The sequence below is a fragment of the Pongo abelii genome, chromosome 17 (assembly GCF_028885655.2).
Source record: "Pongo abelii isolate AG06213 chromosome 17, NHGRI_mPonAbe1-v2.0_pri, whole genome shotgun sequence".
NCBI classification, from domain to species: Eukaryota; Metazoa; Chordata; class Mammalia; order Primates; family Hominidae; genus Pongo; species Pongo abelii.
The window spans coordinates 78,946,112-78,973,353 of record NC_072002.2 but is presented as its reverse complement, the minus strand read 5'-3'; the positions used below and the strand labels follow the sequence as shown (position 1 = coordinate 78,973,353).

At 38.6% G+C, this 27,242-nt stretch overlaps 1 protein-coding gene and 1 long non-coding RNA gene across 2 annotated transcripts in view; one reads left to right on the top strand and one right to left on the bottom strand.

The window, feature by feature from the left end:
- LOC134760359 (uncharacterized) overlaps positions 1-2,837 on the bottom strand; it is a 335,124-nt gene extending 332,287 nt beyond the window's left edge. The window contains exon 1 of the long non-coding RNA XR_010137687.1: positions 2,693-2,837. This is a non-coding gene — a long non-coding RNA (uncharacterized LOC134760359). The remainder of the gene's footprint in view (positions 1-2,692) is intronic.
- A 2,333-nt stretch (positions 2,838-5,170) lies between these two features.
- LOC100444197 (putative uncharacterized protein encoded by LINC00305) lies at positions 5,171-26,950 on the top strand. Its single transcript, XM_063716802.1, has 4 exons — positions 5,171-5,188; positions 8,294-8,357; positions 8,900-9,103; positions 26,543-26,950. Exons 1-4 carry the CDS (start codon positions 5,171-5,173, stop codon positions 26,641-26,643), a joined length of 387 nt encoding a protein of 128 aa, XP_063572872.1. The 3' UTR covers positions 26,644-26,950.
- The last annotated feature ends 292 nt before the right edge of the window (positions 26,951-27,242 follow it).

Sequence of the window (27,242 nt, the reverse complement as noted above, 5' to 3'; positions counted from 1 at the left end):
TATCATCCTCCAAGGTAACCAGGAGCCTTCATTTCTTCTGTGAGTATGTAAACAATGCAGTTGGCAAGTTTGCCACCTGAGCCACAATCAGGAACACAAAGAATGAAACAAAGTTGTGTTTCATTTTTATTTTCTTATTCTGCTTGCTGGTCTGATCCCAGTTGTTCCTGCATCATTTTTCTGCTCCTTGACCCACTGGAAGCATCATGACCATACTTGGGTCCGTGTGTTCTCATTCCAGAGACACACATGTGGGATGCCAGCCCATGGGTTAATTATCAGAACACTGACAAGGCAGCATTGATTCAAATGACAAATTAGTGTTATTTATACATTGGGGCAGCAGAGGCATTTTGCAAGTGTCATGATAGAACCCAGAAACTCCAGATGGCAATGGAGGAAGGGGGTATGAATGACAGAAAGAGGAATGGGCAGAGGGAGAGGGCATCTTCGAACATTTGTTATTGGAACCAGAAGCTTCTAGGTGGTGACAAAATAGATCTAAGTTTGTAAAGGTGGAAGTGAGTGAAACAGCCAGGAGCAGGTGTAGAGTAAAGACGTCATTGCCAGGAAAGCCAGAGCGTAGGCACGGTCTCAGCCAACCTACGTCCAGGCTTCCAGGTATAGCACACATGCCTAGATTTACAGAAACATGCTAGGAGAAGCTAACCTCAAGAGCAAGAGGATTCAGAGGCTAAGCAGAGGTGAGCAATAGATCACTGGAGAAAATATACACAACACTTCTGAATTGAAGGGTAACCTGAAAATGCTGAGGTTCTGTAGCATTAAATAAACCTTCTAAAGTTCAGGTGCCAATCAGGGCTCCAGTTTGTAGAAGTAGAAATCTCAAAGGCTAACTCTGTTGACAAATTGCTAGTATTCCATTCCTTCCCTTAAGCCAGAATGTCATTGGAAACAATGTTACATGCATTCCTACAAACGGTAGCACCCAGGTATGGCCAATTGCAGGGCATGAGAAAGCACAGGGATAAAAGCCTTTCTAATTATATCTCTTCATTTTCACTCATAACTGCTATTTCTCCTTAATTTGGTTGATGTAAAAGTAACTGTGAGTTACTGGAAATTGTGATGTTTCTCTCACCTACTAACCAGGTTCTCCCTGTGTCATTTCAGAGATATTTATCGTAGTATTGATATTATTGGATCAGGTGTGGCCTCTTTAAGAAAATGAATTGAGCAACTGCATGGATCAAAATTTCATTTTAATGCAAATGTTGGGGGATAAGCACACCATTGCCATCCTATCCCATACCATTACCATAGTGTAAATGGAAGGCATCATTTCTTTTAACACATGTACTCTCTACACACACGTACACACACACGTGCACACACACATACACACCACCTACAGAAATAATATATAATGTTTATACAATTTGAGGGGTTTTTAAATTTTTGATGATCAACCTCATTAGATAACATTCTTTTTTTTTTTTTTTTTTTGAGACAGAATCTCACTCTGTCACCCAGGCTGGAGTGCAGTGGTACAATCAGTTCATTGTAACCTCTGTCTCCCAGGTTCAAGGGATCCTCCCACCTCAGCCTCCCTAGTAGCTGGGACTACAGGTGTGTGTCACCAAGCCCGGCTAATTTTTGTATTTTTGGTAGAGATGAGGTTTCACCATGTTAGCCAGGCTGGTCTCAAACTCCTGACCTCAGGTGATCTGCCCACCTCAGCCTCCCTAAGTGCTGGGATTACAGCCGTGAGACACCGCACCCGGCCTAGAAAACATTTTTTATACGCACTGTGATACCTCAGGGAAGCTACATGGCAGGTGGAAGCAGAAAAATAAAAAACTGTCCTTTTTTTTCTGACTCTTTTGCTCTGAGGTCTTAGAGCACCCAAAGGGTTTGTGGAGGAGGTAAAGAGAGGGGAGCTGGGGGATGGGTGCTGAAGTAGTAAAGAAGGAGACCAAGAACAGCATGCTGGAGAAGCAGGGGGAGAGTGAGGGGTGTTACACCCCCCAGCCCCCACCACCGAGAATAGAACAACTCCACAGGGCCTGGAGGAGGAAGGGTAGAGAGGCCTCTGGGTCCCAGGAGGCAGCCTGGGCCAGATTTCCTGGCAGATTTCAGGAGAAACGGACATAAGGTGAGTGTCCAGACAGGTCCCTGGGCAGCCTCAAAGAAAATTTTGTTTGTCCCGGGGAAGTGAAGAAGCAGCAGAGAGAACTGCCACTCCTGAAGGAGGCTCCCAAGCATAACACTTCCTAATTTCCCCAAGAGGATTTGCCCCTTCAAGGTAGGTAGAGTCCTTGCTACTTCTCTCCCTGCAAAATAAAACAAAATCTGCTGTACAATAAATCCCAGTCAGGGAACCCAATCACACCTCTTCTATGACATCCCCTGTCATTGTCAAAATCTGAACCAAAGCTGCTGAAGTGCCAGCACGTGAAGGCAAGAATGGTAATTGATTAAGGTGCAGGTTGGGTTCTCAGGAGGAGGAATCTTCTCTCTATGGATGCTTACAGTTCAGACACATAAATGAACACTCCCTTTTCTCTACCTCAAAATTGAGCTGAAGTCTGCCTTCCTCTGTAATATACAATATGTCTACATTTCTTTATACAACTTTCTAGAGGAAATAGAAAGCAAAGAAGATGCAGACTTCAGGAACCCACTTATTATCCAAGGAGGATGAGGAAGACTCCAAGTGGTTATCCCATACCTGCTCCCCACAATATGCATCTAGAAGGTTCTTTCTCAGAAGAGCCCGCCACCTGCCACTCATAGTGGAAACTTTACTATGAACTTTGCTACCCATTCTGGGTGGTATTAGGCAATGTGTTCCCATGTAGGTACCACCTATATCCATAGGTCCTTGCAAAAGACTCAACACTATGAGGATAGAATCTTTCTTTCTGTCAAGAAATAAAACCTACACCAGATTCCATTGTGACATAGGCAAGTCATGGATTGACATAAGAAATACATTTTTAAATAACCATATACATATGTAAATATTTGCCTATTTGAAAACCTCACAATGCTTTCTGTGCCTGTAACTGTGACACTGTCCATGTCCACAGATCATTCTACATTTTTTGAGGCTAAAATTAACATCACCACTGACTCTAGTATCTAAGCAACACCAAAAAAGTAGTTATAGATAAACACAGCATGAAAAATAACTCAAAAAGAACAAATTAGGAATCTCCCTTTGGTGTAGGGTAGGCATTTTTGTCTTAAAACATACAATGCTGGTTATCAGCCATGGAGGTTAGAATTAAAAATTCAAACACATTTGGCAGGAGTTCCTGAGCTGAGAAGAGAGAAAGTAGGGGAAGTATAATATTCTACAAGAAAATGACTAAGATAAAGACATACATTTTTAAGAAATGTATGAAAGAAACCAAGCCCTTGGACAGAATATAAAATCAAAATCAAACACATTTTAGACCCAGTTTAGTGAAACTGGAGAGTGCTGAAGACAACGAGAAAACAACCAGGATGAGAAGTGCCGTGAAAGGAAGATAATTAAGAGGCTTTTCATTAGTAACAAGAGAGACTGTGAATAAGAAATACTATCCTCAGGCTGCTTAGGAAAAAATAATTGTCTATCCAAACTCATTTGAACTTTCAGTTCAACAGTGGAATCAAGAAATCTACACACAAATGAAGACTGAGAGACTACTATTTGAGAAAGACAGGAATTGATGAGGACAGAGGAGATTAGTAGCAACATGGAGCAGGGAAAATGGCACACACACGTGGACAAATGTACATACTACAATTTTAAGTTTCTGCTTGTGTTTTATATCTTCTGATTCAGGAAGCTAGAAATAGGATGTGACCAAGAGGGTATGTCAATAAGAAAAAAAAAAATCAAATAAGAAGGAATTAAGAGCTGCTTCAGGTGTTAGGAATCATGAGAACTAATCCACTACAGAGCATACTTGTCCTGCCTGCCAAACATAAGTTGATCACTGGCTCACTGATATGGTGTGGATCTATGTCCCCATCCAAATCTCACGTTCAGTTGCAATCTCCAATGTTGGAGGTGGGGCCTAATGGGAGGTGACTGGATCATGGGGTCAGAGCTTTCATAAATGGCTTAGCAAAGCCCCTCCTTGATACTGTATTGTGAGTGAGTTCTTGTGAGATCTGGTAGTTAAAATATGTGTGGTATCTCCCCACTCTCCTGCTCTGACCATGTAAGACAAGCCTGCTTCCCCTTTGCCCTCCGTCATGATTCTAAGTTTCCTGAGGTCTCCCTAGAAGCAGAAGCTAGTATACTTCCTATATAGCCTGCAGAACCATGGGCCAATTAAATCTCTTTCTTTATAAGTTACCCAGTCTCAGGTATTTCTTCATAGCAATGAAAGAACGGCCTAATATACCCACCTATCCTGATTTTTAGCATTTTGGTCATTTCTGGCATTTGGGTATGTCTCTTCAGTTCTTTATTTAAAATGCCATTATATTTTACCCTTTATACTTATGTTCCCAATATAAAACAGGGGACTTGTAACCACAGAGTACGTATTGCTGGAAGCTGACATTCTAAATGTCTACTTATAATGAATCCAAAAAGTTGCTTTGAAACTCTAGGGAAAGGTAGGAGATTAAAATGCTAAGTTCTATTATTGTTTTTTAGCCCTTGAGTATCAGTTAATATATCTTACCTCACTAGATCATGGGAAGCAATGCTGAATGAGCACAGCAAAGGGAGAATAACTGACAGACCTTTAGGCTTCTCTCATGAAAGCATTTTGCCCAGTTACTGCTGAGGGCTTTGTGCTTGTGTATGTTTATGGGACAAGTGAGGGTAAATTTTAAATGTTTCTGATACGAACAGTGGTCACTGGGAGCATCAGAACACAGGATGATGTTGTCAGTTTGTGAAATTGACTTAGTTGTCAGGACTTGGGAAGGCACATGTTCTAGTGTGGAGTTACACTGAGCACTTCAGGAAATGTCTGGGGAATCTATTTTGCACTATAAAAATATGACTGGAAAAATTTTAAGTAGTAGCCCAAAAGAGTCAGCCACATTCAAGCAGCCATATTCATTTGTAGGCTACAACCTACCATGTGGAAAACTCTGGCTGTACAGTCACATCACACTGAAGATGGATTTCCATTTGAGTAACTGATCCTGTAAATTTGGTTTTGCTTTTCTGTGAGTCTGCTACAAGGAAACGAAGATGCCAAAGAAAAATGTAGTGAGTTAAACAGTGTTCCCCAAAAACTTCTTCCAGAAGAAGCTTTCCACCCAGAGCTTCAGAATGTGACCTGATTTAAAAAAGGTCTTATTAAATGTAACCTGTTAAGATGAAGTCATCATAGATTAGGGTGGGACATAATCCAATAACTGGTGTCCTTATAAGAAGGAAACTTGGACACACACACATACATAGAGGGAAGACAATGTAGAGACAGAGACACAGAGAAAATACCATGTGACAATGGGGGCAGGGATTGGAGTGATGTGGCTACAAACCAAAGAAAGCTAAAAATTGCCAGCAACCACCAGAAGCTAGCAACATTTTTTCCCAAAAGCCCTCAGAGCATGCCCCTCTCAACAACTCAATTTTCTGCTGTTTTAAGCCACCCAGCTTCTGGAACTCTGTGACATCAACTCAAGGAAACCAATACAGAGGGCATTGTTCCTATATGAGCACTGTTATCTTTACCCTAAGGTGGGTGTCACATTCTTGTTCCTCGATGCCAAGTTAATGATTATTGCTCAGGTTCATTTCATTCTGAAAATACAACTTCTCAATCCCCTGTCCTGAACTGAGGTGATCATAAAAAGGGGTTATCAAATACAAACCCACCATGAGATTCAAATTCTAATGGAGATAAACAGCACTTTGCAACAGTAGAGATGGGGTTGCTCAGGTCATCCACAAAGATGTCCAGCTTTGTGCTCCTGAGGGTCCAAGGGTCTTTCAAACCATTTGGAATTTTCACAGGAGGTTTTCACAGAGGAATCCTAGAAAGGTCTCTGGAAAGGAAGCACCCTGTTTTCTCCATAAAATAAATGAGGATACAAACACACTCTATTGCAAACAGAACAGTCACGACACTCTTCACCAGCAGCCTTCCATGGGACATTCATTCATGGCTCTCCCACTCAAAAAGCCCTGAATCTGAACATAGCAGGCAACTGCCTGATGTGACAAAACAGGAAGCCATATATGGACACACAGGTGCACGAGTCTCTCAAGTGCTGATTTTCAAATGCTGTAAATCCCAGGAGAAATACACAGCTATAACTGCATAGGAGGCAATTTGCCAGAGAAAAAAGAGAACATTTATTTTTGATTTCAAGTAAAAAGAGAAAATCAATTCATTCAAAGACTTTATGAGTCATTTCAGTTATTTGCACTCACTTGCCTAGGGATGTGGGTAAAAGTAGGGTAAATTGGGCTTCCACAAATAACAAGTGAAGAAGATGGACTGATTTCACAATCCTGGCCCTGACTGCTTCAAGTTGTACTGGGAAGCCCCTTGAGGAAAAGCAAGGCCCAGCACCGGGACAGTCCTGAGGTTGTGGTGAACACACAAGCCCTCCTATGACGTTCTTTCTTCATAATTCCAAGAAGTTTCATGTAGCGGAGAGCTCCAATTGACTTTTTGTATATTTAATTAAATGAAATATCATGCTTGAGTAGCTTTGAGGGGGTGTTAAAGAATCACATAGAGCAAACTTCTTTGGTCTACAGCTAATTACTTTATCTGTTACACGAGGCTTTCTATAAGGCAAAAGAATCCTGTCATAACAACCATCTCCCCTGAAGAAAAAAAATATTTAACTGAAAACTTAAACTTCTTGGAGTTAGCCAGCCAGCTTTCTTGTAAAAATAATTGGATATTAAGTCTTTCTTTAAAAATATATGTGCTATGTCGAAGTAGGGTTGCATTATAAATAGAGACTGCTACTAGTTCAGTTGCAAACTGTAACTAGCTTTCACTTTATATTAATACCCAGAGCAACACGGAACATCTTACAGCTTTGCACAACTTTGAACTTATTTGTGTTCCGAAAAGCTGTATGTATGTTAACAAGGAAACACAGAACACACTTTTTTTGTGCCGTTTGACTGGCAGACTTTGCCATGTAGAACATATCAAGTATTCAGCAAAGGGCAACTCACAACTTGAAGGATGTAAACATTACAAAATCCACCAACTGCAATGAGAAACGAGGATCCCAGTACCTAATAAAACCAAGGGGCTGGTTTTTATTCTCCCTGATGGTCAAAACCAAGTGTTTGCACTCAGTTCCGAGTTCTTACCATTACACGTTAAATCCTCTGTGAAATCCTACTACAGGAAAAAGACAAGGTAAATTAAATGAATTCAGGTGACCAGCTAGCAAAAAAGATTTTTATTTTCAGGAGTGAGATCATTTCAAAGCTTAAGACCAACTCTATCACTGTCGGTGCCTCTTCCAACTCTGGGTCCAACCCTGCCTCAGCAGCACCTTGCATGTTAGCACTGAAACCTGTACTTGGTTCTCAGCAGGTTTGAAACGTCTGCTGACCTCTCTGATTCCCCTGTGAGGCTATGAGTTTCTACGACTGTGCCTCATTGATCTTTTCCCCCATCACCACCTCACCCAATGTTTGGCACAAGATCAGTGATTAATAAATAGGGCTTTTAAATAGATGTTTAAAATCACAAATTTAGCGAGTACACATGTATGAAATGTGACCATATTTAGGGACCATAGAATACACTAACAAAATATTAAAAGTAATGTTTCCAGGTACATAGCATTTAATATACTATTATAAGGAATATCTGCTTTTTAAATTACAATATTCGCACCTCTTCAGACAGTAAAAGTAAATGAATGGTTGATGATAAGAAGGAGAAGGTCAACAGTGGAACAGAGGCGGGATATCTTCTCCTCTTACTGATTTGAATAATATCCCTCTATATTCTCTCTGCTCAAACAGCCCACTTTCCTTCTATTCATGGGATGACTGAGGTTCTTTCTCCCTCAGGTCTTTCTCCTTCCTTACATTGTATGAAACTTCAATGCTCCTTGTCACTTGGCTTAGTGCCTTGACCCTACCAAATATTTTTGTTAAATTTAAGCCAACAGCACACATAACTTCAGAAAGAGGCTTAGGGTCATCTAAACCAGGCTGGGTACAAATAGAGGACACGTCTAAGGCTGTTCAGGTCCAGGCTTTAGATGAGCACTGATTCACACAGAAGAATGGGGGACTTTTACACTCCTGGGGTTACTCACTTTCGTTGTGTTTTGCAGAATTCACTGAAAATAACAATTTATTTTCTTTTTTCACTTGCAGGATGGAAAGCATCTTGTCCCACCCCTGGATATGATCAACCTTCATATACTGTGTATTATACATGGTGAGTAACCATTTCAAATTCTTTCTTTAAAGTAACAAACCTAAGAAAAAAATTAACCCTATTTATAGAGTTTGTCATAATTTGTTTCCCAAATTAGAATGTTACTTATGAGTAGGTCATGAACTCACTTCAAATTTTCTACTTCTCTTTCAAGATGTAGAGCCACTAACTGAATGCGGAACTGGTGTGTGATCCATGCCAATTAAAAAAGAATTATCCTCCTTATTGTTGCATTCTGCACTCTAGGTTACACGTCTAACTGCCATGATTTTTATAATAACAGAACTCACTCCTGGGTCTTCATTTTCTGCCATACCTATGAACACGGTCAGGTTTATGAATCGCTTATGAAGGCACTAGGAACTGAAATACTAGTTTTTAAAATCTGAATATTGATATAGAAAAAGGCTTCAGATTAGATGGATAGTTTCAACTTTTATATTTCTAGTATTATCTTTAATGAATAATGTTGGTCAGAGAACTTTGCCTCTGTACCTTTATTCAACAATAGGTAATAAATCTTTAATTTTGTTGTTGGTTAGTTGTTGCCACCTTGCTCTCCACTCTCTTGTCCCTTATCTCAGTAGCCATCTCTGCGACCTGCAAAGATGAAAAGGGAGAGCAGGAGGTGGAAACTGGTCAGCAGCCTTCTGGTTTATCAGCCACACTTACAAAGGTCAAATGTGCAAAGCACCAGAAGACAGTGGTTAGAGTGAGATTCTACATGCTCTCAATGAAGAATAAAGGTAAGTTCAATATTTCATGAAACAAAAAGTTTTTTAAATTATTATAAAGGAATGTTTCTGGGCTACTTTTTTATTAGTATTCAATACGAGGACTTGAAATAATATTACTTCTGATAATAGAGTGCTTAAAATTTTACTTTTTTTGCAATCTAGAAGCTCCCTCTTCTGACCATGCGGAGTAATTCTTTATAGGCTCTTTTTAAAAATGTTCTTTATATTTTTTCTTTATTTTATATATATTCTACTTTAAAAACTTTCATAAGTCTTAATAATAAGAACAAGCAAATCTGAAATTATATAAAAGACACCTCGTGCTCAAACCTTGGACTGAAAACATAGCAATTACAAGTTTTACGTGATTGTTTCCCTCCAAAGTTACAGTAAGTTGTATTTCTAAGACAATAAGAATCCATTGTCTTGAGTACTAATTATAAGCTGCTTTTTGTGGCAAATATTGTGTTATTGAATCACCATGGTGGGGCAGACTCTTCGGTTTTTACAAATAACATAATTGTATATAATATAAATCAAATACGGAAAATCTTGAAAATATACAAATGGATTTAGTTCACAGCAATTAATTCAGCTATTAGCATCTTTAAAAATACATCTTTCATGGCTGCATAATATTCTATGATAAACACATATTACAACTTTCTTAAATAATCACATATAGATACTTATATCCAGTTATAATGATGGAAATATCATTACACTAACATAGCTGTATAAAGTCCCTTCCAGAAGCATTATGCAAACTTACAATTCTGTAGACTGTACATGAGTTCTCACCATGTCCTCCAGAATTCTTAGCATTTTAAATATTTACCAAATTTATTAATTTTAAAAATGCTATTTAAAAATTAAAGTTTTATTATAGCCATATAAAAATGTTATTCCTCTAGTTATTTTGGCCATTATTATTATTATTGTACTTCTTTATAAATTAACTTTGTGTTCATTAAACTTTTTTCTAAGAGAGTGTTCAAGATTTACTTGGGAATTTCAGTAGTTCCTCATATGTTCATTAAATATTTTATTATTGTGTTCTTTACCTTACTATGTTTGTAATACAAAGAAGATTTTAATATGTCATATAGTCAAATCCACATTCCTGAATAGAAATATTTGTTCCCATTGGTGTTGTAATTCATCTAGAATTAACTTTGTTGTATACTGTAAAGATATAAATAGCATTATATTTTCCTGATAGTTAACTCTCAACATTTAATAACTAATTCATATTTATTCAATGGATTTTAATACCAACAGGATTATACACTATAAACTTCTGTGTATGTACCTATTTCTGGTTTTACTATTTTCATTTATTGATTTCTCTATCTAGTCAGCTATGTTAAGCATTTTAACAGTCTAGTTAAGTCACTTTTTATTATCCCTGTTTTTCAAAATATTTTTGCTGTTTCAGACATTGATAATTTTACATTTTAGAACCATTTTGCCAAGTTTTTAAAAATTTCTAAGATTTTTAAGATTTTTGTTGGAATTGAATTAAATTTGGGAAAAATTGATGTTAATACAATCCTGAGTCTTTATATCTAAGAGTAAGGACTAAATCTTCATTTCTTCATATCACTTTATTAAGTTTTATGTTATTATGCATAAAGATTCTTATGTATATAGGCACTTGCTTCTTAAGTCTTTTTGAGTCATCTTATATTATCTATAAACTCTATCCTTAATAAACTCTTTTAAGTAGTATATAGGAAAGTTTTATTCATTTTTTTTTTATCAGGACTATTACAGAACTCTGTGAGAATTCTTCTAGCATTTTTCCCATTTATTGTTGAAATTCCAAATGTTCATGGGGAAAATTGAAATTTTTGTTTCTTTTCATAACATTTCCCATGTTTCATAAATTTTTCCAGATACTCATTTATCTCTTTTATATGAAGCTTGTGTATTTCTTCAGCTCATAAAATTCCTTATTTCATATCTTCAAATAATTCCATTTGTTTTAGTCTTTTATTCAGAAACATTGATTATGTATATATTGAAACTCCAAATGTATTCTGTCTGCTATTTCTCTCTGATCTGTTTCTTTTCTCCACCCACTTTCTTTGTGTTCTGTTAGGATCCTCAAGTGAGTTTTCTAGCCAGTAAGTAAAAATTCTGCAGTGTTGGTTCTGTGCTTTAATGATGAAATGCAGTTGTAAATTCCAAAATTGCATTTTTAATTTTCTTAAATTATTTCACTTCTTTTAGATTCCTTTTGGTGTGTTTTTAGTTTTCAGATAGCTCCTGTTTCACCTCAGTCTCATAGGATTCCATGTCATCTTTCACTTCTTCTATTAAAAAAAAAAAAAACTCCTCTTGTCTTATATTTTAGTGAGATCATAAAGCAGGTATTGCCCAAATATAATTTACCTTCTGTAATAAATCTCTTCAAAACTAGCTCCTTTCCTGGATCTTGAGTACTATGTCCCTCTCCTTATTTTGAGCTGCAAAATATTTTCACAGGCCTCCTGTTCATTGTTTTCTATTTACACATCCTTGAGAGAGGAGAGGTCTCTCCTAGCCTCATGCTTGCCTGTAAATAGAGTAGGAGGATTGTCCTTGTGTCTCCTCACTATCCATCTGCTTGCTGTTAGAAATCGCCTCTCAAATTTTAAGCTCAAAAGGGGTATTTTTTTTTCATCCTTGCTGTTTTAATTTAAAATTGCTTTGCCCTTTTAGTAAAGTCAGCAGCCTAACAGAAATGGGGAAGAATCATAACCATGATCAGTCAAGGCTAACGCTGTTCAATCTCTTCTCTGTATGGCTCAGAGGTCAGTTTTCTGTATCCAAATTTGTTTGTCCTGGTCTCTATGACAGGTACACAGATTGAGGCTTCTTGGGAGTCTGCTTGCCCAGAAAGAAATTATTTTATTTTATTTTATTTTTTATTTATTTATTTTTTTGAGATGAAGTCTTGCTCTGTCCCCTAGGCTGGAGTACAGTGCAGCTCACTGAAAGCTCCACCTCCCGGGTTCAAGCAATTCTCCTGCCTCAGCCTCCCAAGTAGCTGGGATTACAGGCACCTGCCAACACACCTGGTTTATTTTTGTATTTTTAGTAGAGATGGGATTTTGCCATGTTGCCCAGGGTGGTCTTAAACTTCTGATTTCAGGTAATCTGCCCCCCTCAGCCTCCCAAAGTGCTGGGATTACAGGTGTGAGCTTGGCCCAGGAAGAAATTCTGCTTTACCAAGGGAAGGCTCACTGCTTAGGGGGATACCTGGCTCACCACCAGCTCTCTGCCTGGTTCAGCCATGCGGGAAGCTCCAGACATCCTGGAGGATCTGCCCTGGGCTGATTCTTACTCTCCAGCAGCAGAAGTGATTCTGAGGGTGTTGTGCTCTCTGCCCACAGTCGACCCTCACCCCTCCCTTCACCACTCCAAATAAGGGAATATCCATGGGGCGCTGCCAGGACTTGCTTTCCTTAATTGCCATGTTTGTATCATCTTCTCAGAAGGGGACCTTGTGAAACAGTCTTCAGTGTTTTCCTTCAATTGTCCTCCAATTGCTCTCTTCCAGCAGAAATTATTTGCACTTTCTCTCAGATGATTGACTATTTACCCTAGTTTTAGTAATAACGTTCTTTTAGTCTGCCATCATTTTGGCCATTTCACAGGAGATCTAGGAGGAGACAAACGAAATGCCTGGACTCCATCAAGTTTCATCTTACCAAAATGCCATTCATTCAACTCTTCTCCCACAGACCCCAGGTATAGCAAGGGATTTGCATTCCCCAATCCAGAATCCCTTCAGCGGAAAACTATTTCCCCTTTTTTCTCAATTGATAGTACTTTTCTATTTCTCATATTTTGTGTGCACCTCTTTCCAATTAAACTGTAAGTTCTTTAAGTAAAGGTGGGGTGACCAATGCCTCCTGGTTTTCCTAGAACCGCTCATGTTTTGAAACTGAAAATCTCCTGTACCAGAAATCTTGTAAACAGGGATGGGTGGCTATGCTGCTCAAGGTCAACATATGCTCTATCCTGAAGTCCCTTCCCAGCTCTCATCATTTAAAACTCTCTTGCCTATAGCAGAAGTTAATGACACATATATTAAATGAGTCACTTTTCCCCATGGCTACAACTCCTGTGACTATAAGCACATATTAATAGGGTAGGATTGGCTGGGTGCAGTGGCTCATGCCTGTGATCCCAGCACTTTGGGAGGCCGAGGCAGGTGGATCATTTGAGGTCAGGAATTCGAGACCAACCTGGCCAACATGGTGAAACCCCATCTCTACTAAAAACACAAAAATTAGCCGTGCTTGGTGGTACACGTCTGTAATCCCAGCTACTCGGGAGGCTGAGGCAGGAGAATTGCTTGAACCCGGGAGGTAGAGCTTGCAGTGAGCCAAGATCGCACCACTGTACTCCAGCCTGGCGACAGAGCAAGACTCCATCTCAAAAAATAAATAAAATAAAAACAAAAATAGGGTAGGATTAGCCTGCAACTGCTAACCCGAGCAGCTAAGTGAACTAACTGGCTGTCAGGTATATTCATGTGCGGAAGTTGTGAACTTTTTGTAATAAAGTAGCCTGTTGATTATCTCTAGATACTTACACATTTTTAAAAAGTCCTCATCGCTGGAGTGGTTTCAGGCATAATTGCTAAGAGTAAAGTATGGGTGGAATGATTCCTTTAAGGCTAATATTTTTATAGATTCGCTATGATGCCATTCAGTAGATATGCAAAATATATTTTCCAAAAGCATTGGTGCCTTGGGCTATCCTCCACGGCCATTTAAAACATTATAATGAATTGCTTACTGGATGTGTGATAATACACTAAATGTGCTTTGAGATATGTTCTCTGTCCTAAAGAAGATTTTGTTCAGAAGGAGTGGTTAAGAGCTGTGACTGTTTACTGCTTCCCCACAGCCAACTCAAAATCATCCCAAGTACATCCTTAATGAAATGTATTCTGAGCAGCTTCTCATTTCTTAAGTATTGTAAATGACTTTCCCTCTTTAAATAGGGAGAACAAGTCTTGCTCTCGGCATAATCACTGTACGCAAGCCACAGAGAGTTCACTTGAGAGGAGAAAATTCACTAGGCCCTTGGTGAAGATCCACCCCAGTATCATTCACACCTCACCTTTGTTGGAGGCATCAAAGACCAGGGGAAAGGAAAACATCCCATCCTCCTTCATTTGAAGAATCAGATTAGTCAGCAATGTTTTTTGTTTGTTTGTTTGTTTGAGACAGAGTCTCGCTCTGTCACTCAGACTAGAGTGCAGTGGTGCGATCTCGGCTCAATGCAACCTCCGCCTCCTGGGTTCAAGCAATTCTCCTGCCTCAGCCTCCTGAGTAGCTGGGACTACAAGCGCCCACCACCACACCAGGCTAATTTTTTGTATTTTTAGTAGAGACATGGTTTCGCCATGATGGCCAGGATGGTCTCGATCTTCTGACCTTGTGATCTGCCCACCTCAGCCTCCCAAAGTGCTGGGATTACAGGCGTGAGCCACCATGCCTGGCCTAGTCAGCAAATGTTTTACAAACCATAACAATATGCGGGAGACAAAGTCATGAAAGCAGCCATGCAGTTGCTGTTGAAAAGAACATGAAATTAGAAAAGGCACCCAGTAAGCACCAAGGAGAAATGAGGAGAAAGAAAACCCGTGAGAAAAGCCAAACGAGGTGACATAGGTGAAATTAACCTAAAGGAAATGTTGGTTTTTCGAACATATTTAAGTTTCCTAAGGGCAGAAATTGTGCCTTATGAACTAATCCATTTTTATTCTCATACCTCAGTGCACCCAGTGCATAGGAGTGGTTTTGTGTGGAAATAAGAGATCCAGATAAATAAATACCACTATCAGGGCAGATAGTTTCTACTTAAATAATTTTAAAAGCCCTTTCAATATAGCACAGATTATGCAAGCTTTTTTTCTGGAAAACTGTGTAGGTGTGTGTTTACATCCTTAACAGGACTTGGAAATTAATCACATATTGATTATGAATGACTAATCACTGAACCAAACTATTCACAACTATGTCATCTGCTTTCAGATAAGTCTAAATATAGAAACAGGGGGGCCAAGTGTGGTGAAATGAAGAAGTAGATTTTATGTTAGCACATGAGCTTTGCAGACCAATGGTCTGATTCAAACCCCAGGTCTGTCACTTTCCAGATGAGTGGCCTTGGACATGACTTGACCTCTCTAAACCTCAGCTTCCTGATTTGCAAAATGAGGATAATAACTCCCTGGCACAAGGATAGCTTTATGGACATGGGACCTGTGCCATCACACAGAAGGGCCCACACTTGATCTGAAATTCTGCTGTACTCCTCCTGAAATTTTAAATAATGATTATCTTTGAACTTGTGTTTCACACACGAAGTCCAACGAAACAATGGAGCATCATCCATGTGAGCAGAGAGAGACCCTTGCTGCCCCATTTGCATACTGGGTGGGCAATGCTCCATGAGCACAGAACTCAGGTGAACACTTGGTGTTTGGGAGTTTAGAGAGATCCAAAGGAAAGATAAGGAAAGCATATATTATGTCTATCAGTAAACAGGGGACAGACAGCCCAGAGAGGTCGCACCTTCTATTTGAACCAGAACTTGCTTTCAATCCAGAAAGAGGCAATGCTGTTCTAAGAAACAGGAAAAACCAGAGAACACTAGCATGTTATTTGTCACTCATTTATTTCCCTGTATTAGTCACCCACTTAGTTGGCAATGACCACATAGTAGAAAAGGGAAAGACAGGGCAGCACATACTTCCTTTTCTTGTCAGTCCTGCCTTATTCATAAGGAAGTCAATGGCAGAAAGTGTTGGTAAATGCTAATCAAGAAGTGAATTAAAGACAGTTGAGTTAGTTTTGTGCAGCACTTCCACTGGTCTGGTAAGAAAGAAATACATACACATGTGTAAGCTATGAAACATAAACAGTGTCATGTCAGTGATTCCACGCACAAGTTAAATGCTCTAATATTTGCATTTAAAACTGGCATTGTACAATATAAGGATGAATGATACAATTCAGGCAGGTAATTTACATTTTTATTTTTTTACTTATAACATCAAAAAGCAAATAAAAAATACCATGACACATGAAGAGAGACTGCAGAGGAAAGGAAGAAGCTTCATATTTCAGTACCATTATCACATCACTTTCTGAATACTTGAGCAAGGGGCCCCACATTTTCATTCTGCACCAAGTCCTGCAAGTGATCGCTAGTGGCACATACTAATCAATTGAAAAAAGCAGGTATTTTTCTCACATAAACTCTTTTGGGTAACATTTCCTCAATTTGCCTGATCATAAAAATCACCATTAGCACTATTGATAGTAGCACAGATTACAGAAACTCTTTTCTGGAGGACTGATATTGTAGGTGTGTGTCTGCATGCTTAACAGGAGCACCAGGAGAATTTTATTATCAAGTAAGTTCAGAAAATGCCTCTTTAGAAGAATGAGGTTGTGAGAGATTATATCACAACTTTCTATTATTTGATTCTTAGAATTTTATTCTGTGCTTGGCAACTATTCTAATTTGCCTCTAGTGTCTATTGTATCCATGATATTTTCATATTCTACTAAAAAGCTCACTTAATGCTTTCTGTTTCCAAACACTTAGTGATATTGCCTATAAACTTTTCCACCTAGGTTTAAAGATAGCTCCAAAATTGGCCTCTCCCTGCCTATTGAAACATATGCCTCTATTCTCCCAAATGCACATTTCCATCCATGTCTTTGAGCCCACTATTTGCCCCTTAAGTATTTTCCCCTCTGCCTATTGTGTGCCTGTCTGGAAACAGGCACTGATATGGTTTGGCTGTGTCCCCACCCAAATCTCATCTTGAATTACCACAGGTTGTAAGAGGGACCTGGTGGGAGGTAATTGAATCATGAGGGCAGGTCTTTCCCATGCTGTTCTTGTGATACTGAATAAGTCTCATGGGATCTGATGGTTTTATAAGGTGGAGTTTCCCTGCACAAGCTCTCCCTTTTTCCCTGCTGCCATCCATATAAGATGCAACTTGCTCTTCCTTGCCTTCTATCATAATTGTGAGGCCTCCCCAGCCACGTGGAACTGTAAGTGCACTAAACCTCTCTTTCTTTTGTAAATCACTCAGTCTTGGGTATGTCTTTATCAGCAATGTGAAAATGGACTAATACAGGCACAATCCAGGACAATTCATTTCCTGCCTTTTCCCCACTCCTTACTTCTGCAAATGACATTTCTCAGGCTACCTTGACAAGTGGCTTTCCCTTGGGTTTAGCCAACAGAGAGCCTAGAGAACAGTGGAAGAAAGAAAAAATCAGCATGTGTGTTTGCACTGTCTCTGTATTAGTCCGTTTTCACACTGCTATATACTACCTGAGACTGGATAGTTTATATAGGAAAGAGGCTTAATTGACTCACAGTTCAGCATGGCTGGGGAGGCCTCAGGAAACTTACGATCATGGCAGAAGGCAAAGTAGAAGCAAGCACCTTCTTCACAAGGTGGCAGCATACAGAGAGGAGTAAGCATGGGAAACTGCCCTTTGTAAAACCATCTGATCTAATGAGACTTACCCACTATCATTAGAACAGCATGGGGAAAACCGCCCCCATGATCCAATCACCTCCCACCAGGTCCCTCTCTCTACCTCTGGGGATTACAATTCAGATTACGATTCAAGATGAGATTTGAGTGGGGACACAGAATCAAACCATATCAGTCTCTATCTCTGGAATTACCTGTATCTTCATTTCTCCTGCTTCTTCCTGACAGTCTATCCTTCTGTGATCATAGCTCACCACAGGTAGCTCTGTCTCCTTGGCTCTGGTAACCCCATATTCCCCTTGTGCCCCAGCCCTAAGGTTGGTCCTGTTTTCTGTTGATGCTGACTTTTGGTCACCTTCCTGTCCCTTTTTTTTTTTAATCTGTTTAGCTTTTTCAAGACTTCTGCAGCTAATCCTCCCTATTAAATATCACCTCTCATTATACCTGGCACAGGCTCTGTTCTCCTGGTGAGGTCTTCCACCATTGCAATCTTCAAAATGCAAGTTTTCCAAAAATTATGTAACATGTAGTTTTTGAGTATCTTAGGAGGGCATGACACTGAAGATAGAAAACGAATAAGACACAGTCCAGTTGTCCTCAAGGAACTTACAGGCTCATGGGAGGCAGACAAATCCATGTATGATTACAATATGGTATTTTGGACAAACACATATGCTTTGGAAGCAAACCACATGGACATGAGTCCTGATTCTACCACTTACTGACTCTGTGAACATGGACAAGGCAGGCACCCCTCAAGAAGGAGTTTGTGCATTGCACTAAAGAGCTAGATTGGGAGGTGCTCTTTGTACACGTGGGAAATATTTAGGAAGACTGCCCAAGCAAGAGCACTGAGATGCATGAAGAATTCCTGATCAGTTTCAGGGACACTCTTTAGAACTGTACTTCCATATTTCAGGATGGTGGGAGAAGAAATAAGGAGATGGAAACAGAAGAATTATTTGGCCAGCAAGGTCATCTGAAATTATTGGTCAACTGGTGAGGGAAAAGAAAGAGTTGAGAAAAATCACAAATTTCTGGTTATTTAGCAAGTCTTCCATGACTGTTCCTGTGCTGTCTGATCTTGCTTCTCTCTGAATTTCTTTCTTTTTTTTTTTTTTCTGATATGGAGTCTCGCTCTGTCGCCCAGGCTGGAGTACAGTGGTGTGATCTCGGCTCACTGCAAGCTCTGCCTCCCGGGTTCACGCCATTCTCTCACCTCAGCCTCCCAAGTAGCTGGGAATATAGGTGCCTGCCACCACGACTGGCTAATTTTTTTTTTTTTTTTTTTTTTTGGTAGGGACGGGGTTTCACTGTGTTAGCCAGGATGGTCTCAATCTCCTGACCTCGTGATCCACCCGCCTCAGCATCCCAAAGTGCTGGGATTACAGGTGTGAGCCACCACGCCTGGCTGCTTGTCTCTGAATTTCTATTGAGCAATGGTTAGCACCAGACAATAACTCATTTCCTTGTCTCTAATTCTTTTATGTATTCATCAGTGACCTGCCTCCACCCAGATCAAGAGATAGGTCCTTAAAGACAAAAGCAATAGTATATTTTTCTATACCCCAGAGTGTTCCCTATATATTTCATATATAAAGGTATTTAACAGATTTCTTTGAGGAATCTAAGTTTTTAAAATATATTTCAAAAATGTTATATCACTATAAGCAAGATTAAGTAACAATGTCAAGAATTCAATAAGGTAACTCTAAATTTTTAGCTTTCCAAAATATAAACTTACTAAATATTAATTATCAAATGGAATAAAAATGCAATCTTACTTTCAAGTTTGAGTTTCTATGGTTTCAGTTTAATTTTACTAACCATCTTTAGTAATAAAGAGCTGCTAATGGCTTGATGATTCGAATTCAGAGAAGCAATTTGTTTGGATTTTCTGATTAAGTGGACTAATGTTAACTATGCAATATGATGCATAATAATCTATCAAACCCCATTTTTTAGCTCTCTTTTAATGGAGGGCTAACTGCATGATTAGAAAATGAAAAATACAGTTTTTCAGGATTCATTTACTGTAAGTTGACTGAAATTGAGTGGAATAAAACCCAAGCGTATTTGCCTTACGGATGCTATTTCCATGTGTATAATAATTATTTCCTAATATTGATTTGAGAAACTGTAATTTGCTTTCACATTTAATCAATGGAGAACAATATTTGGATCAGAATTCTTTTTGAGTAATATCATAATTGCCACATTATAGACCCTCTCTTTCCCTTCTCTTGCTAGCAATATTAGGTTTCTGTTTCCTACTAAACTGTTTAGCCTGTTTGGAATTCATGTGACATTTTACATGGAAGGAAGTGTGAAATGCCACTTGCCATACTGCTACCTTATAAATTATTCATCCCTGCTGTTTGTCAGGCAGCTTCTGCTTATAGATAAGAAGTCACCTCTCATTTGCTGCACACATCACATGGGCCTAAACAATCAAAAATGGTGTGTAGCCTGCTAACAGAGCAAGGGGAAAATCCAAGCAACAATAGTTTGGAATGAGACTCTTCCATCCTGAAACAAGCCCCACCAATCTTCTTTGACATGCAATGATAATATTTAGCTTGCTAAAGTGCATAGTTGAAAGAAAGATGCACACTCTCAATAGAGGACAGACAACAGAATGTAAACTTTCCCAGTCCTGATGGGTAGCTTTAGTGAATCAAAGGTCAAATGAGCAGCTATTGTTACCCTTTCAAGCAACCTTAGAAATTTCCAAAGCTATAACCATCAAGAAATTCTCTATTTGTTTTTTCAATTTCTGGAAAATATGACAGTGTTCCTATCCACATTATCTAATTATCCATATTGTTTTTCCTGTAACTTTGTAGTGTCCCCCACTGTGGTCAGATTTTGATATGACATATATTTTGATCTAGAATATCCATTTTTTTTACCAACTTAACATAAATCTGTTGGCAAAAATGCAATAGCATCTTTATGCACTTCAAAGCTTAATGGATTACAATCAAGCCTATGAGAGGAATGGCTACATTTATTATGACTTTAAGTGATTATTAGTAATAAAAATATCACTGAACTAACTAGAACATTTTTGGGCCAGCTCAGTCTTCCCCATAGGCAAACTTTCTACACTTTATTCAATCCTAACTTTGTGTGCATTATAGGATTCGAGTTTATAAATCTCATTCCACATTTTACCAATCAACAAAAAGCATATATTAAGAACATATTCTGTGTGTAACAGTATGCTAAACGAAATGCTATAGACAACTGCAAAGAAATGTAAGATACACAGTGGAGGGCCTTCTTATCCCCCTCAGTTTAAGAAAGGCAATTCCCATTTATAGATTAAAACAGCTTCCTCATTAGCTAATGGCAGAGTCAGCACCAAAAGTCAAATTTCTAGTCTTTAAAGCTAGAGTTGTCCCCATGTCTTCTTTTATGAGCCTGCATGCTGTCTGGGTAGATAAAAATGACACATACAACTGGGCGTGGTGGCTCACACCTGTAATCCCAGCACTTTGGGAGGCAGAGGCGGGTGGATCACTTGAGGTCAGGAGTTCGAAACCAGCCTGGCCAACATAGCGAAACCCCGTCTCTACTAAAAATACAAAAATTAGCTGGGCATAGTTGTGCGCCTGTAGTCCCAGCTACTTGGGAGGCTGAGGCAGGAGAATCTCTTGAACCCGGGAGGCAGAGGTTGCAGTGAGATGAGATTGCGCCACTGCACTCCAGCCTGGGCAACAGAGTGAGACTCAGTCTCAAAAAAAAAAAAAAGTGACAAATACATAGAGATTAGAGTAACACAACATACAGTTTATATGTAAATAGTATGCTGGAGATCCAAAGGGAAGTGGGACATTAACAAATCCATGAAAACATTTTAGCATGAAGTTCAAAGCAGACTTCCTATGGAAAATAGGTCTCGATCTGTGCCTTGAAGAAAGAAGAATGAGTAGGATTCAAGCAGGTACATAAGAATAGGAATAAGAATAGGAAATGCAATCTGTATGTGTTTGGCTTAATGAATAAGCAATGTAATGAAAGGGATGAAAGGGGCTTTCTTGATTGGGGAAGCTTAAGGAGTCAGTCTAACCAAGAGTCAGTCTAACCAAGGGTCAGTGAAGTTGTTGTCAGTGGGCACAATATTAGAAGGCATTATGTGATCACAGTCAACTCTCCTTGAATGCACATCCACAATTTTTTCGCAGAGCACTAGTCACTTATATTCTACACTATGTGTGGTTGATGACATCGTTTGGCACTGATTCCTCACACCTCCCTGTTCTCATACTCTTTTCCAAACAACTGCTCAGCCACATACTGCTTTGATGGTCATGATGCTAAGAGAGATGAAGCTTTGAAGAGTAGTGCTTGGGGATTATTCTCTTGCACATCTACAAGCATCAGGAGAAGGCTGGCTTCTATCAGATGAAAGATATATGGGGTTGAGTTTCATCAGCCAAGTTTAGCCTAGACCATCTAAGCCTCAGCTGCCTAAGTGAGCACAGCCAAAATGAGCAGAGCCCTCCAGGCAAGCCCAGTTTGGATGGACGAACCCTGCAGATGCACGAGAAATGCATGTTTACTGTAGTATGCCACTGACATTTTGTGGTTGTTTATTGCAGAGCAAAGATTTGTTGATAAACCATGAAAAATACTCAAATGATACTATTCACTGACTTTTATAATATGGAGCAAAATATCTAAAAATATGAAGGCTAAAGAAAAGAGGTCAGCAACATTGTTTTTTAACTTTTTTAACTTTTATTTCAAGTTCAGGGGTATATGTGCGGTTTGTTACCTAGGTAAACTTGTGTCATGGGGGTTTGTTGCACAGACTATTTCATCACCAAGGTATGAGGCCTACATTTTATGTACTCACTACATACAGCTTAATGAATTGGATTCTTATGGGGATAGAAAGGATAAAAAAAACATCACCCCTGTTCTCAGGAAGCTTAAAACTGAGTTGATACTATATGCCATATACATGAGAAAAGAGACAAGAAAATTCAGTCAGCTATTTAAATGTAGAAATTGCCTTTCTTGGATCACTGCATATGAGACACTGCCAGGCAGATTAAGAGAAAAGGGAACTAGCTTCAAGGTGTGAGAACACAAGACATCTGCGAAGAGAGTGTGTTTTTTGTGGGTGCTTCCACTAACAGCCTGCATGCAAACCATGGAGCTTCAGGGACTCTGGCCACCCCAGATTCCCGTTTCTTTGGAGGTAAGAGAAGCCCAGCATGGGGATCCTCCCTACAGGAACTTTCCCTGGGGAACAAAGTGCATGTCTAAGAAAATGGGCTTTTCTTCTTAGGTAATGACATTCAAGTCAGATTCAAATTGCTAAATACAAATCCTAACAAATCAAGGTTACCATAAAGCAGGTTTATAATTGTCACTTTTAAAAAGCTGCTCTAAATAGATTCCCTTTAAGCATTATAATGAGAACCAGGAATTTAGGAAGAGCTCTAAGAGGTGCTAAAAATTAGGATCCACTTATGCTCTACTAGAAGAGAAATGACAGTAACTTGGAGATAAGGGCATTAGAAGGGGCCCGTGCTCCTTTTCTGAGCTCGCATGTGCAGGTCAGCACCACTTGGTTCTTTACCAAGGGCAAGACTTGCCAGACAGGGCTAGTACATAAAGTTTCTGGTGTGATTATTAGTGCTGTCACATACTTTTTCTCTTGGCTGTTTGTCTCAAAGTTAATAGCACGTACAGTGTATTGAAGACTACAGATTTTAAATGCATATTGCCTAGGTAAAGACCACACGGTATGAGAACTTAGGAAGAAACACTATTCCCGGAAATCAGAAGTGTCAGGCACACTAATAGAATTATAGTCAGTGGGAACAATGGGGTATCACGGTGAGGTTTTTGAAGAGCCAGCCTTAAGTGGACCAGGAAATCCATTAGGGGAAAGCAAGGGGAAGCTGTAAAGACAGTGGCGGGAGAGCTCCTCCATAGCTCCTGTCTGGGGTGAGGAATGTCTGCATTTTTACCACTTCTTTGGCTAAACATTCTAAAGGTCACTTTAAAAATATTTATTAAAAGGGAGGGGAGTAAAAAAGAAAAAAAGAAAATTAAATTAGGATGATAAAGGGAAGGTGAATGGCTAAAGAGACTAAAGATAAGTTTAAGTACAAGGTAAGGGAAAATGTAATGGAATAAAATTTTTAATACAATTTAAAAACCCAATAATATTAAAAAGTTAAACTTTAAGAATCAAATCAAGCATGAATTAGAAAGTTCTAACTGTTTTATGTGGAGTTAAAATGGAATTTTTTTCAAATATTTTAAAAACAAGAATTTTAAAAGAAGAAAGATTAAAATGAAAGAAAAGAGAAGTAAGAAGCCTAAAGAATGAACAGGTGAAGTTAACTGAAATGGAAACAGAAAATAAATGTAAAATAATCAGCATTTAGAAAGAGAACAGAAAGTTCTAAAACTGTGTTGAGAAACTAATAAAACAGAGCATTAAAGAAACAAGATAATAGAGTTAGTGTGGGGGTGAAAGAGGGAACAAGACTGGAAAGGGGGATAGCCTGAGGATAGATACAGAATTCACACTGTCAGCAAGCCAGTGATGTGAATTCCTGGTTAAGCTTTGTGCAATCCATTTCTGTCTCTGCCACTGTAGCTGCCCAAAGGATTCTCCTTGCCCACTGCCCAGATACAGCCTATTTATCTAGACAAGGGAATTGCAACAGAGAAAGAATGTATTTCACGCAGAGCCAGCTGAATGAGAAAGTGGAGTTTTGTCACTCAAACCAGTCTCCCCCTGAAAATGTGGAGACTGAGGTTTTTTAAGGATAATTTGGCAGGAGTGGGGAGTGCTGATTGGTTGGGCCATGGATGAAATCACTGGGGCTTTTGGTGGGTTCTTTCTGTTGTCTTCTGTCCCTGTTCTGTTGGCTTCTGTTCCTGATTGGGCCAGATTACCAGTCTAGGTGGTGCCATCTGGTACATCAGAATGGCAGGATCTGAAGAAAATGTCTCGAGCCCCAATCTTAGGTTTTACAATAGTGATGTTATCCCTAGGAGCAATTGGAGAAGTTTTATCTTGAGACCTTTGGCTGTATGACTCCTAAACCATAATTTCTAATCTTGTGGCCAATTTGTTAGTCTTACAAAGGCAATCTGGTCCCCAGGCAAAAAGGGGTTTTGTTTCAGGAAAGGGCTTTTATCACATTTGTTTCAAAGTTAAAGTATAAACTAAATTTCTCCCAAAGTTAGTTTGGCCTAGTCTCAGAAATGAACAAAGGCAGCTTGGAGATGAGAAGCAAGATGGAGTCAGTTAGGTGAGATCTCTTTCACTGTCATAATTTTCTCACCATTTTAATTTTTGCAAAGGCAGTTTCACTACTCACAGACATATTCCTCTTAAAACCTCAGGACCAAGATTAAAAGAGGCCCCTTTTCCCTCCTCCTTCATCATAGCCATGCTGTTTTTTCATTTGTTTGTTTTTGGGTTTTTTCCCCAACTTGCCCAGAGAACAGGCTTGCCAAACCATGTGGTCATGTCCACCTGGAGGATGCAGCTTTCTCCACTGTGTACAAGGGCATTATATGGGCTAGCTGTCGCCCCAGATGTTTTTTTAAATTGTTCACATCATCTCACATAATATTTTCACAGCTTGGGCTTTTCAAAATTCAACTTCTTAAGTACTTAACTACACAAATTCTTTTAATCCAATATTTATATGAATACCCGAAATAATCAAGAAATGAAATCAAACAAGTATGTTAAACAAAAGCCATTTAACAATAAATAGTTATTTTTATGTGCAGCACATAAACCCAGGGAATTACTAATGTTGGTATCTTTTGAGAACATTTTTCCTTTGTGACTTTGGTTTATGCAAATAGCTATATCTTATGAGCTCATACCCTGAAGTTACAACTTGATGCCTGAGGATTGATTCTTGTATTCCCTTTAATCTTCCTCCAGTCTGACCTGCTACTTATATAGTTTAATCCTTGCATTAATATTTTAATATAGATTTGATTTGGATTGAAATGAGCAAGAAGATTCACTGGAATCCATCTAAAGAGATTACTTGTGTGATTTCATTTTGCCACATTAGTAGTCTGTGATAGATATGCTCTATTTGCAGAGTACATCTACCTTCAAATCAAGTGTCTTGCCAAAAGGCAATGTGACAGCTAAGCTTGAAGTTTATAAAAAATAGCTATTTGGTTCAGGAAAAAATAAAACAACTCACAACTTTTCACTAAAACCAAGCCTGCTCTTCTTTTCCAGATGGATTATATTGGATAAATATGTTTATCCCTATTTTCAATACTTAAACACACAGACACACATAGATAATTTGTATCTTGAGACCAATTTCTTTTATCTGTACAATAAAAAAATTGGACTAGATACTGTTTTTTGTTTTTAAAAACTAAAAATAATTTTCTTTTTCTTTTATGAATAATTCATGGTTATGACAGAAAAGAAAAAGATTTAAAATAAGTGAAGGTGATTCTAGACTTACCAATAAAAAATATTGTTAATATCTTCATATATAGCCTTACAGACATGTTTTACATACGTGTAAATATACAATTATATATTTTAAATAATTTTGCACTACATATTGTTTGATAACATCTTTCACTTATCATTGTATTGTTTCTATCAGAGATTATCTTTCAATTTTATACACCATAAATTATAAACCTAGCTCCAATTAATGTACTTAAAATTATTTCCTAGTTTCTGCTTTATGAGTAATTCCATGATAAAATCCTGGTATAGATAAATGAACATTTATTCAATTATTTTTAAAATCACTGCCTGCAAGTAGAATTTGTTTTTTAAAGTATGCATATTCTAAATTTAGGTATGTATGAATTTTGAATCATTTGATCAAGTTTAAACTCTTTCTCTACTGCAATAATGTGGATTACTTTTGTTTGTACAGCATGCAGGAAGAACCTTTCAAAAGGTTACAACCAGAGACCTGAAGGAAGCAAAGAAGAAAGACACATGGTTGTCAAAGAGAAGAGGAAAGGAGATCACTAAGCTGGATGACGTTTTCTGTTTCTTTGAAAACAGAGAAGATGACAAGTTAGGGAGAGATCAGAGGTCATACTGTGAAGCACCTTTGGATAAACAGCAGGGACTTTGGATTTTCTTTTTGAATGTAAGCATAATCCATTGAAAGGTCTCATGCAGGGAAGTGGCAAAACACTTTTAAAATTTTTCATCTTTTCTTTCCGAAGTAGAGTTCACTCTCCATTTATTTGTCTTCTTTGATATCTCTCAATAGAATGTTGCAGTTTTAGTATTCTCCTATTAAACATTTGCTTAACTTTCTTGTTCTTCTAAATAATAATTTATTTTCATTATTTTCATCATTAGTGTCACCGAAATGCCAGAGTTTCAGACTAGGTTTGCTACTCACCACATGAAAAGCCAATCACTGAGACACAAGTATTGACAGGTAAGAAGGCATTAATCAGGTGCTGCAGCCTAGTTGATGAGAGATTAGTCTCAAATCCACCTCCCTGATGGACTAAAATCAGGGGATTATGTAGTAGAGAAGAAATGTAACTATATGTGAGAAAATAGGAATCAGGGAGGGATAAGCAAGAGGAGTTGGTCAACAAGACACAGGTGGT

Excerpts from the sequence above, each read along its gene's own strand:
- LOC100444197 (XM_063716802.1), top strand. Across the intron at positions 8,358-8,899 it reads TATACTGTGTATTATACATG|TTGTTGCCACCTTGCTCTCC; the intron begins GTGAGTAACCAT and ends GTTGTTGGTTAG. Across the intron at positions 9,104-26,542 it reads GCTCTCAATGAAGAATAAAG|CATGCAGGAAGAACCTTTCA; the intron begins GTAAGTTCAATA and ends TTGTTTGTACAG.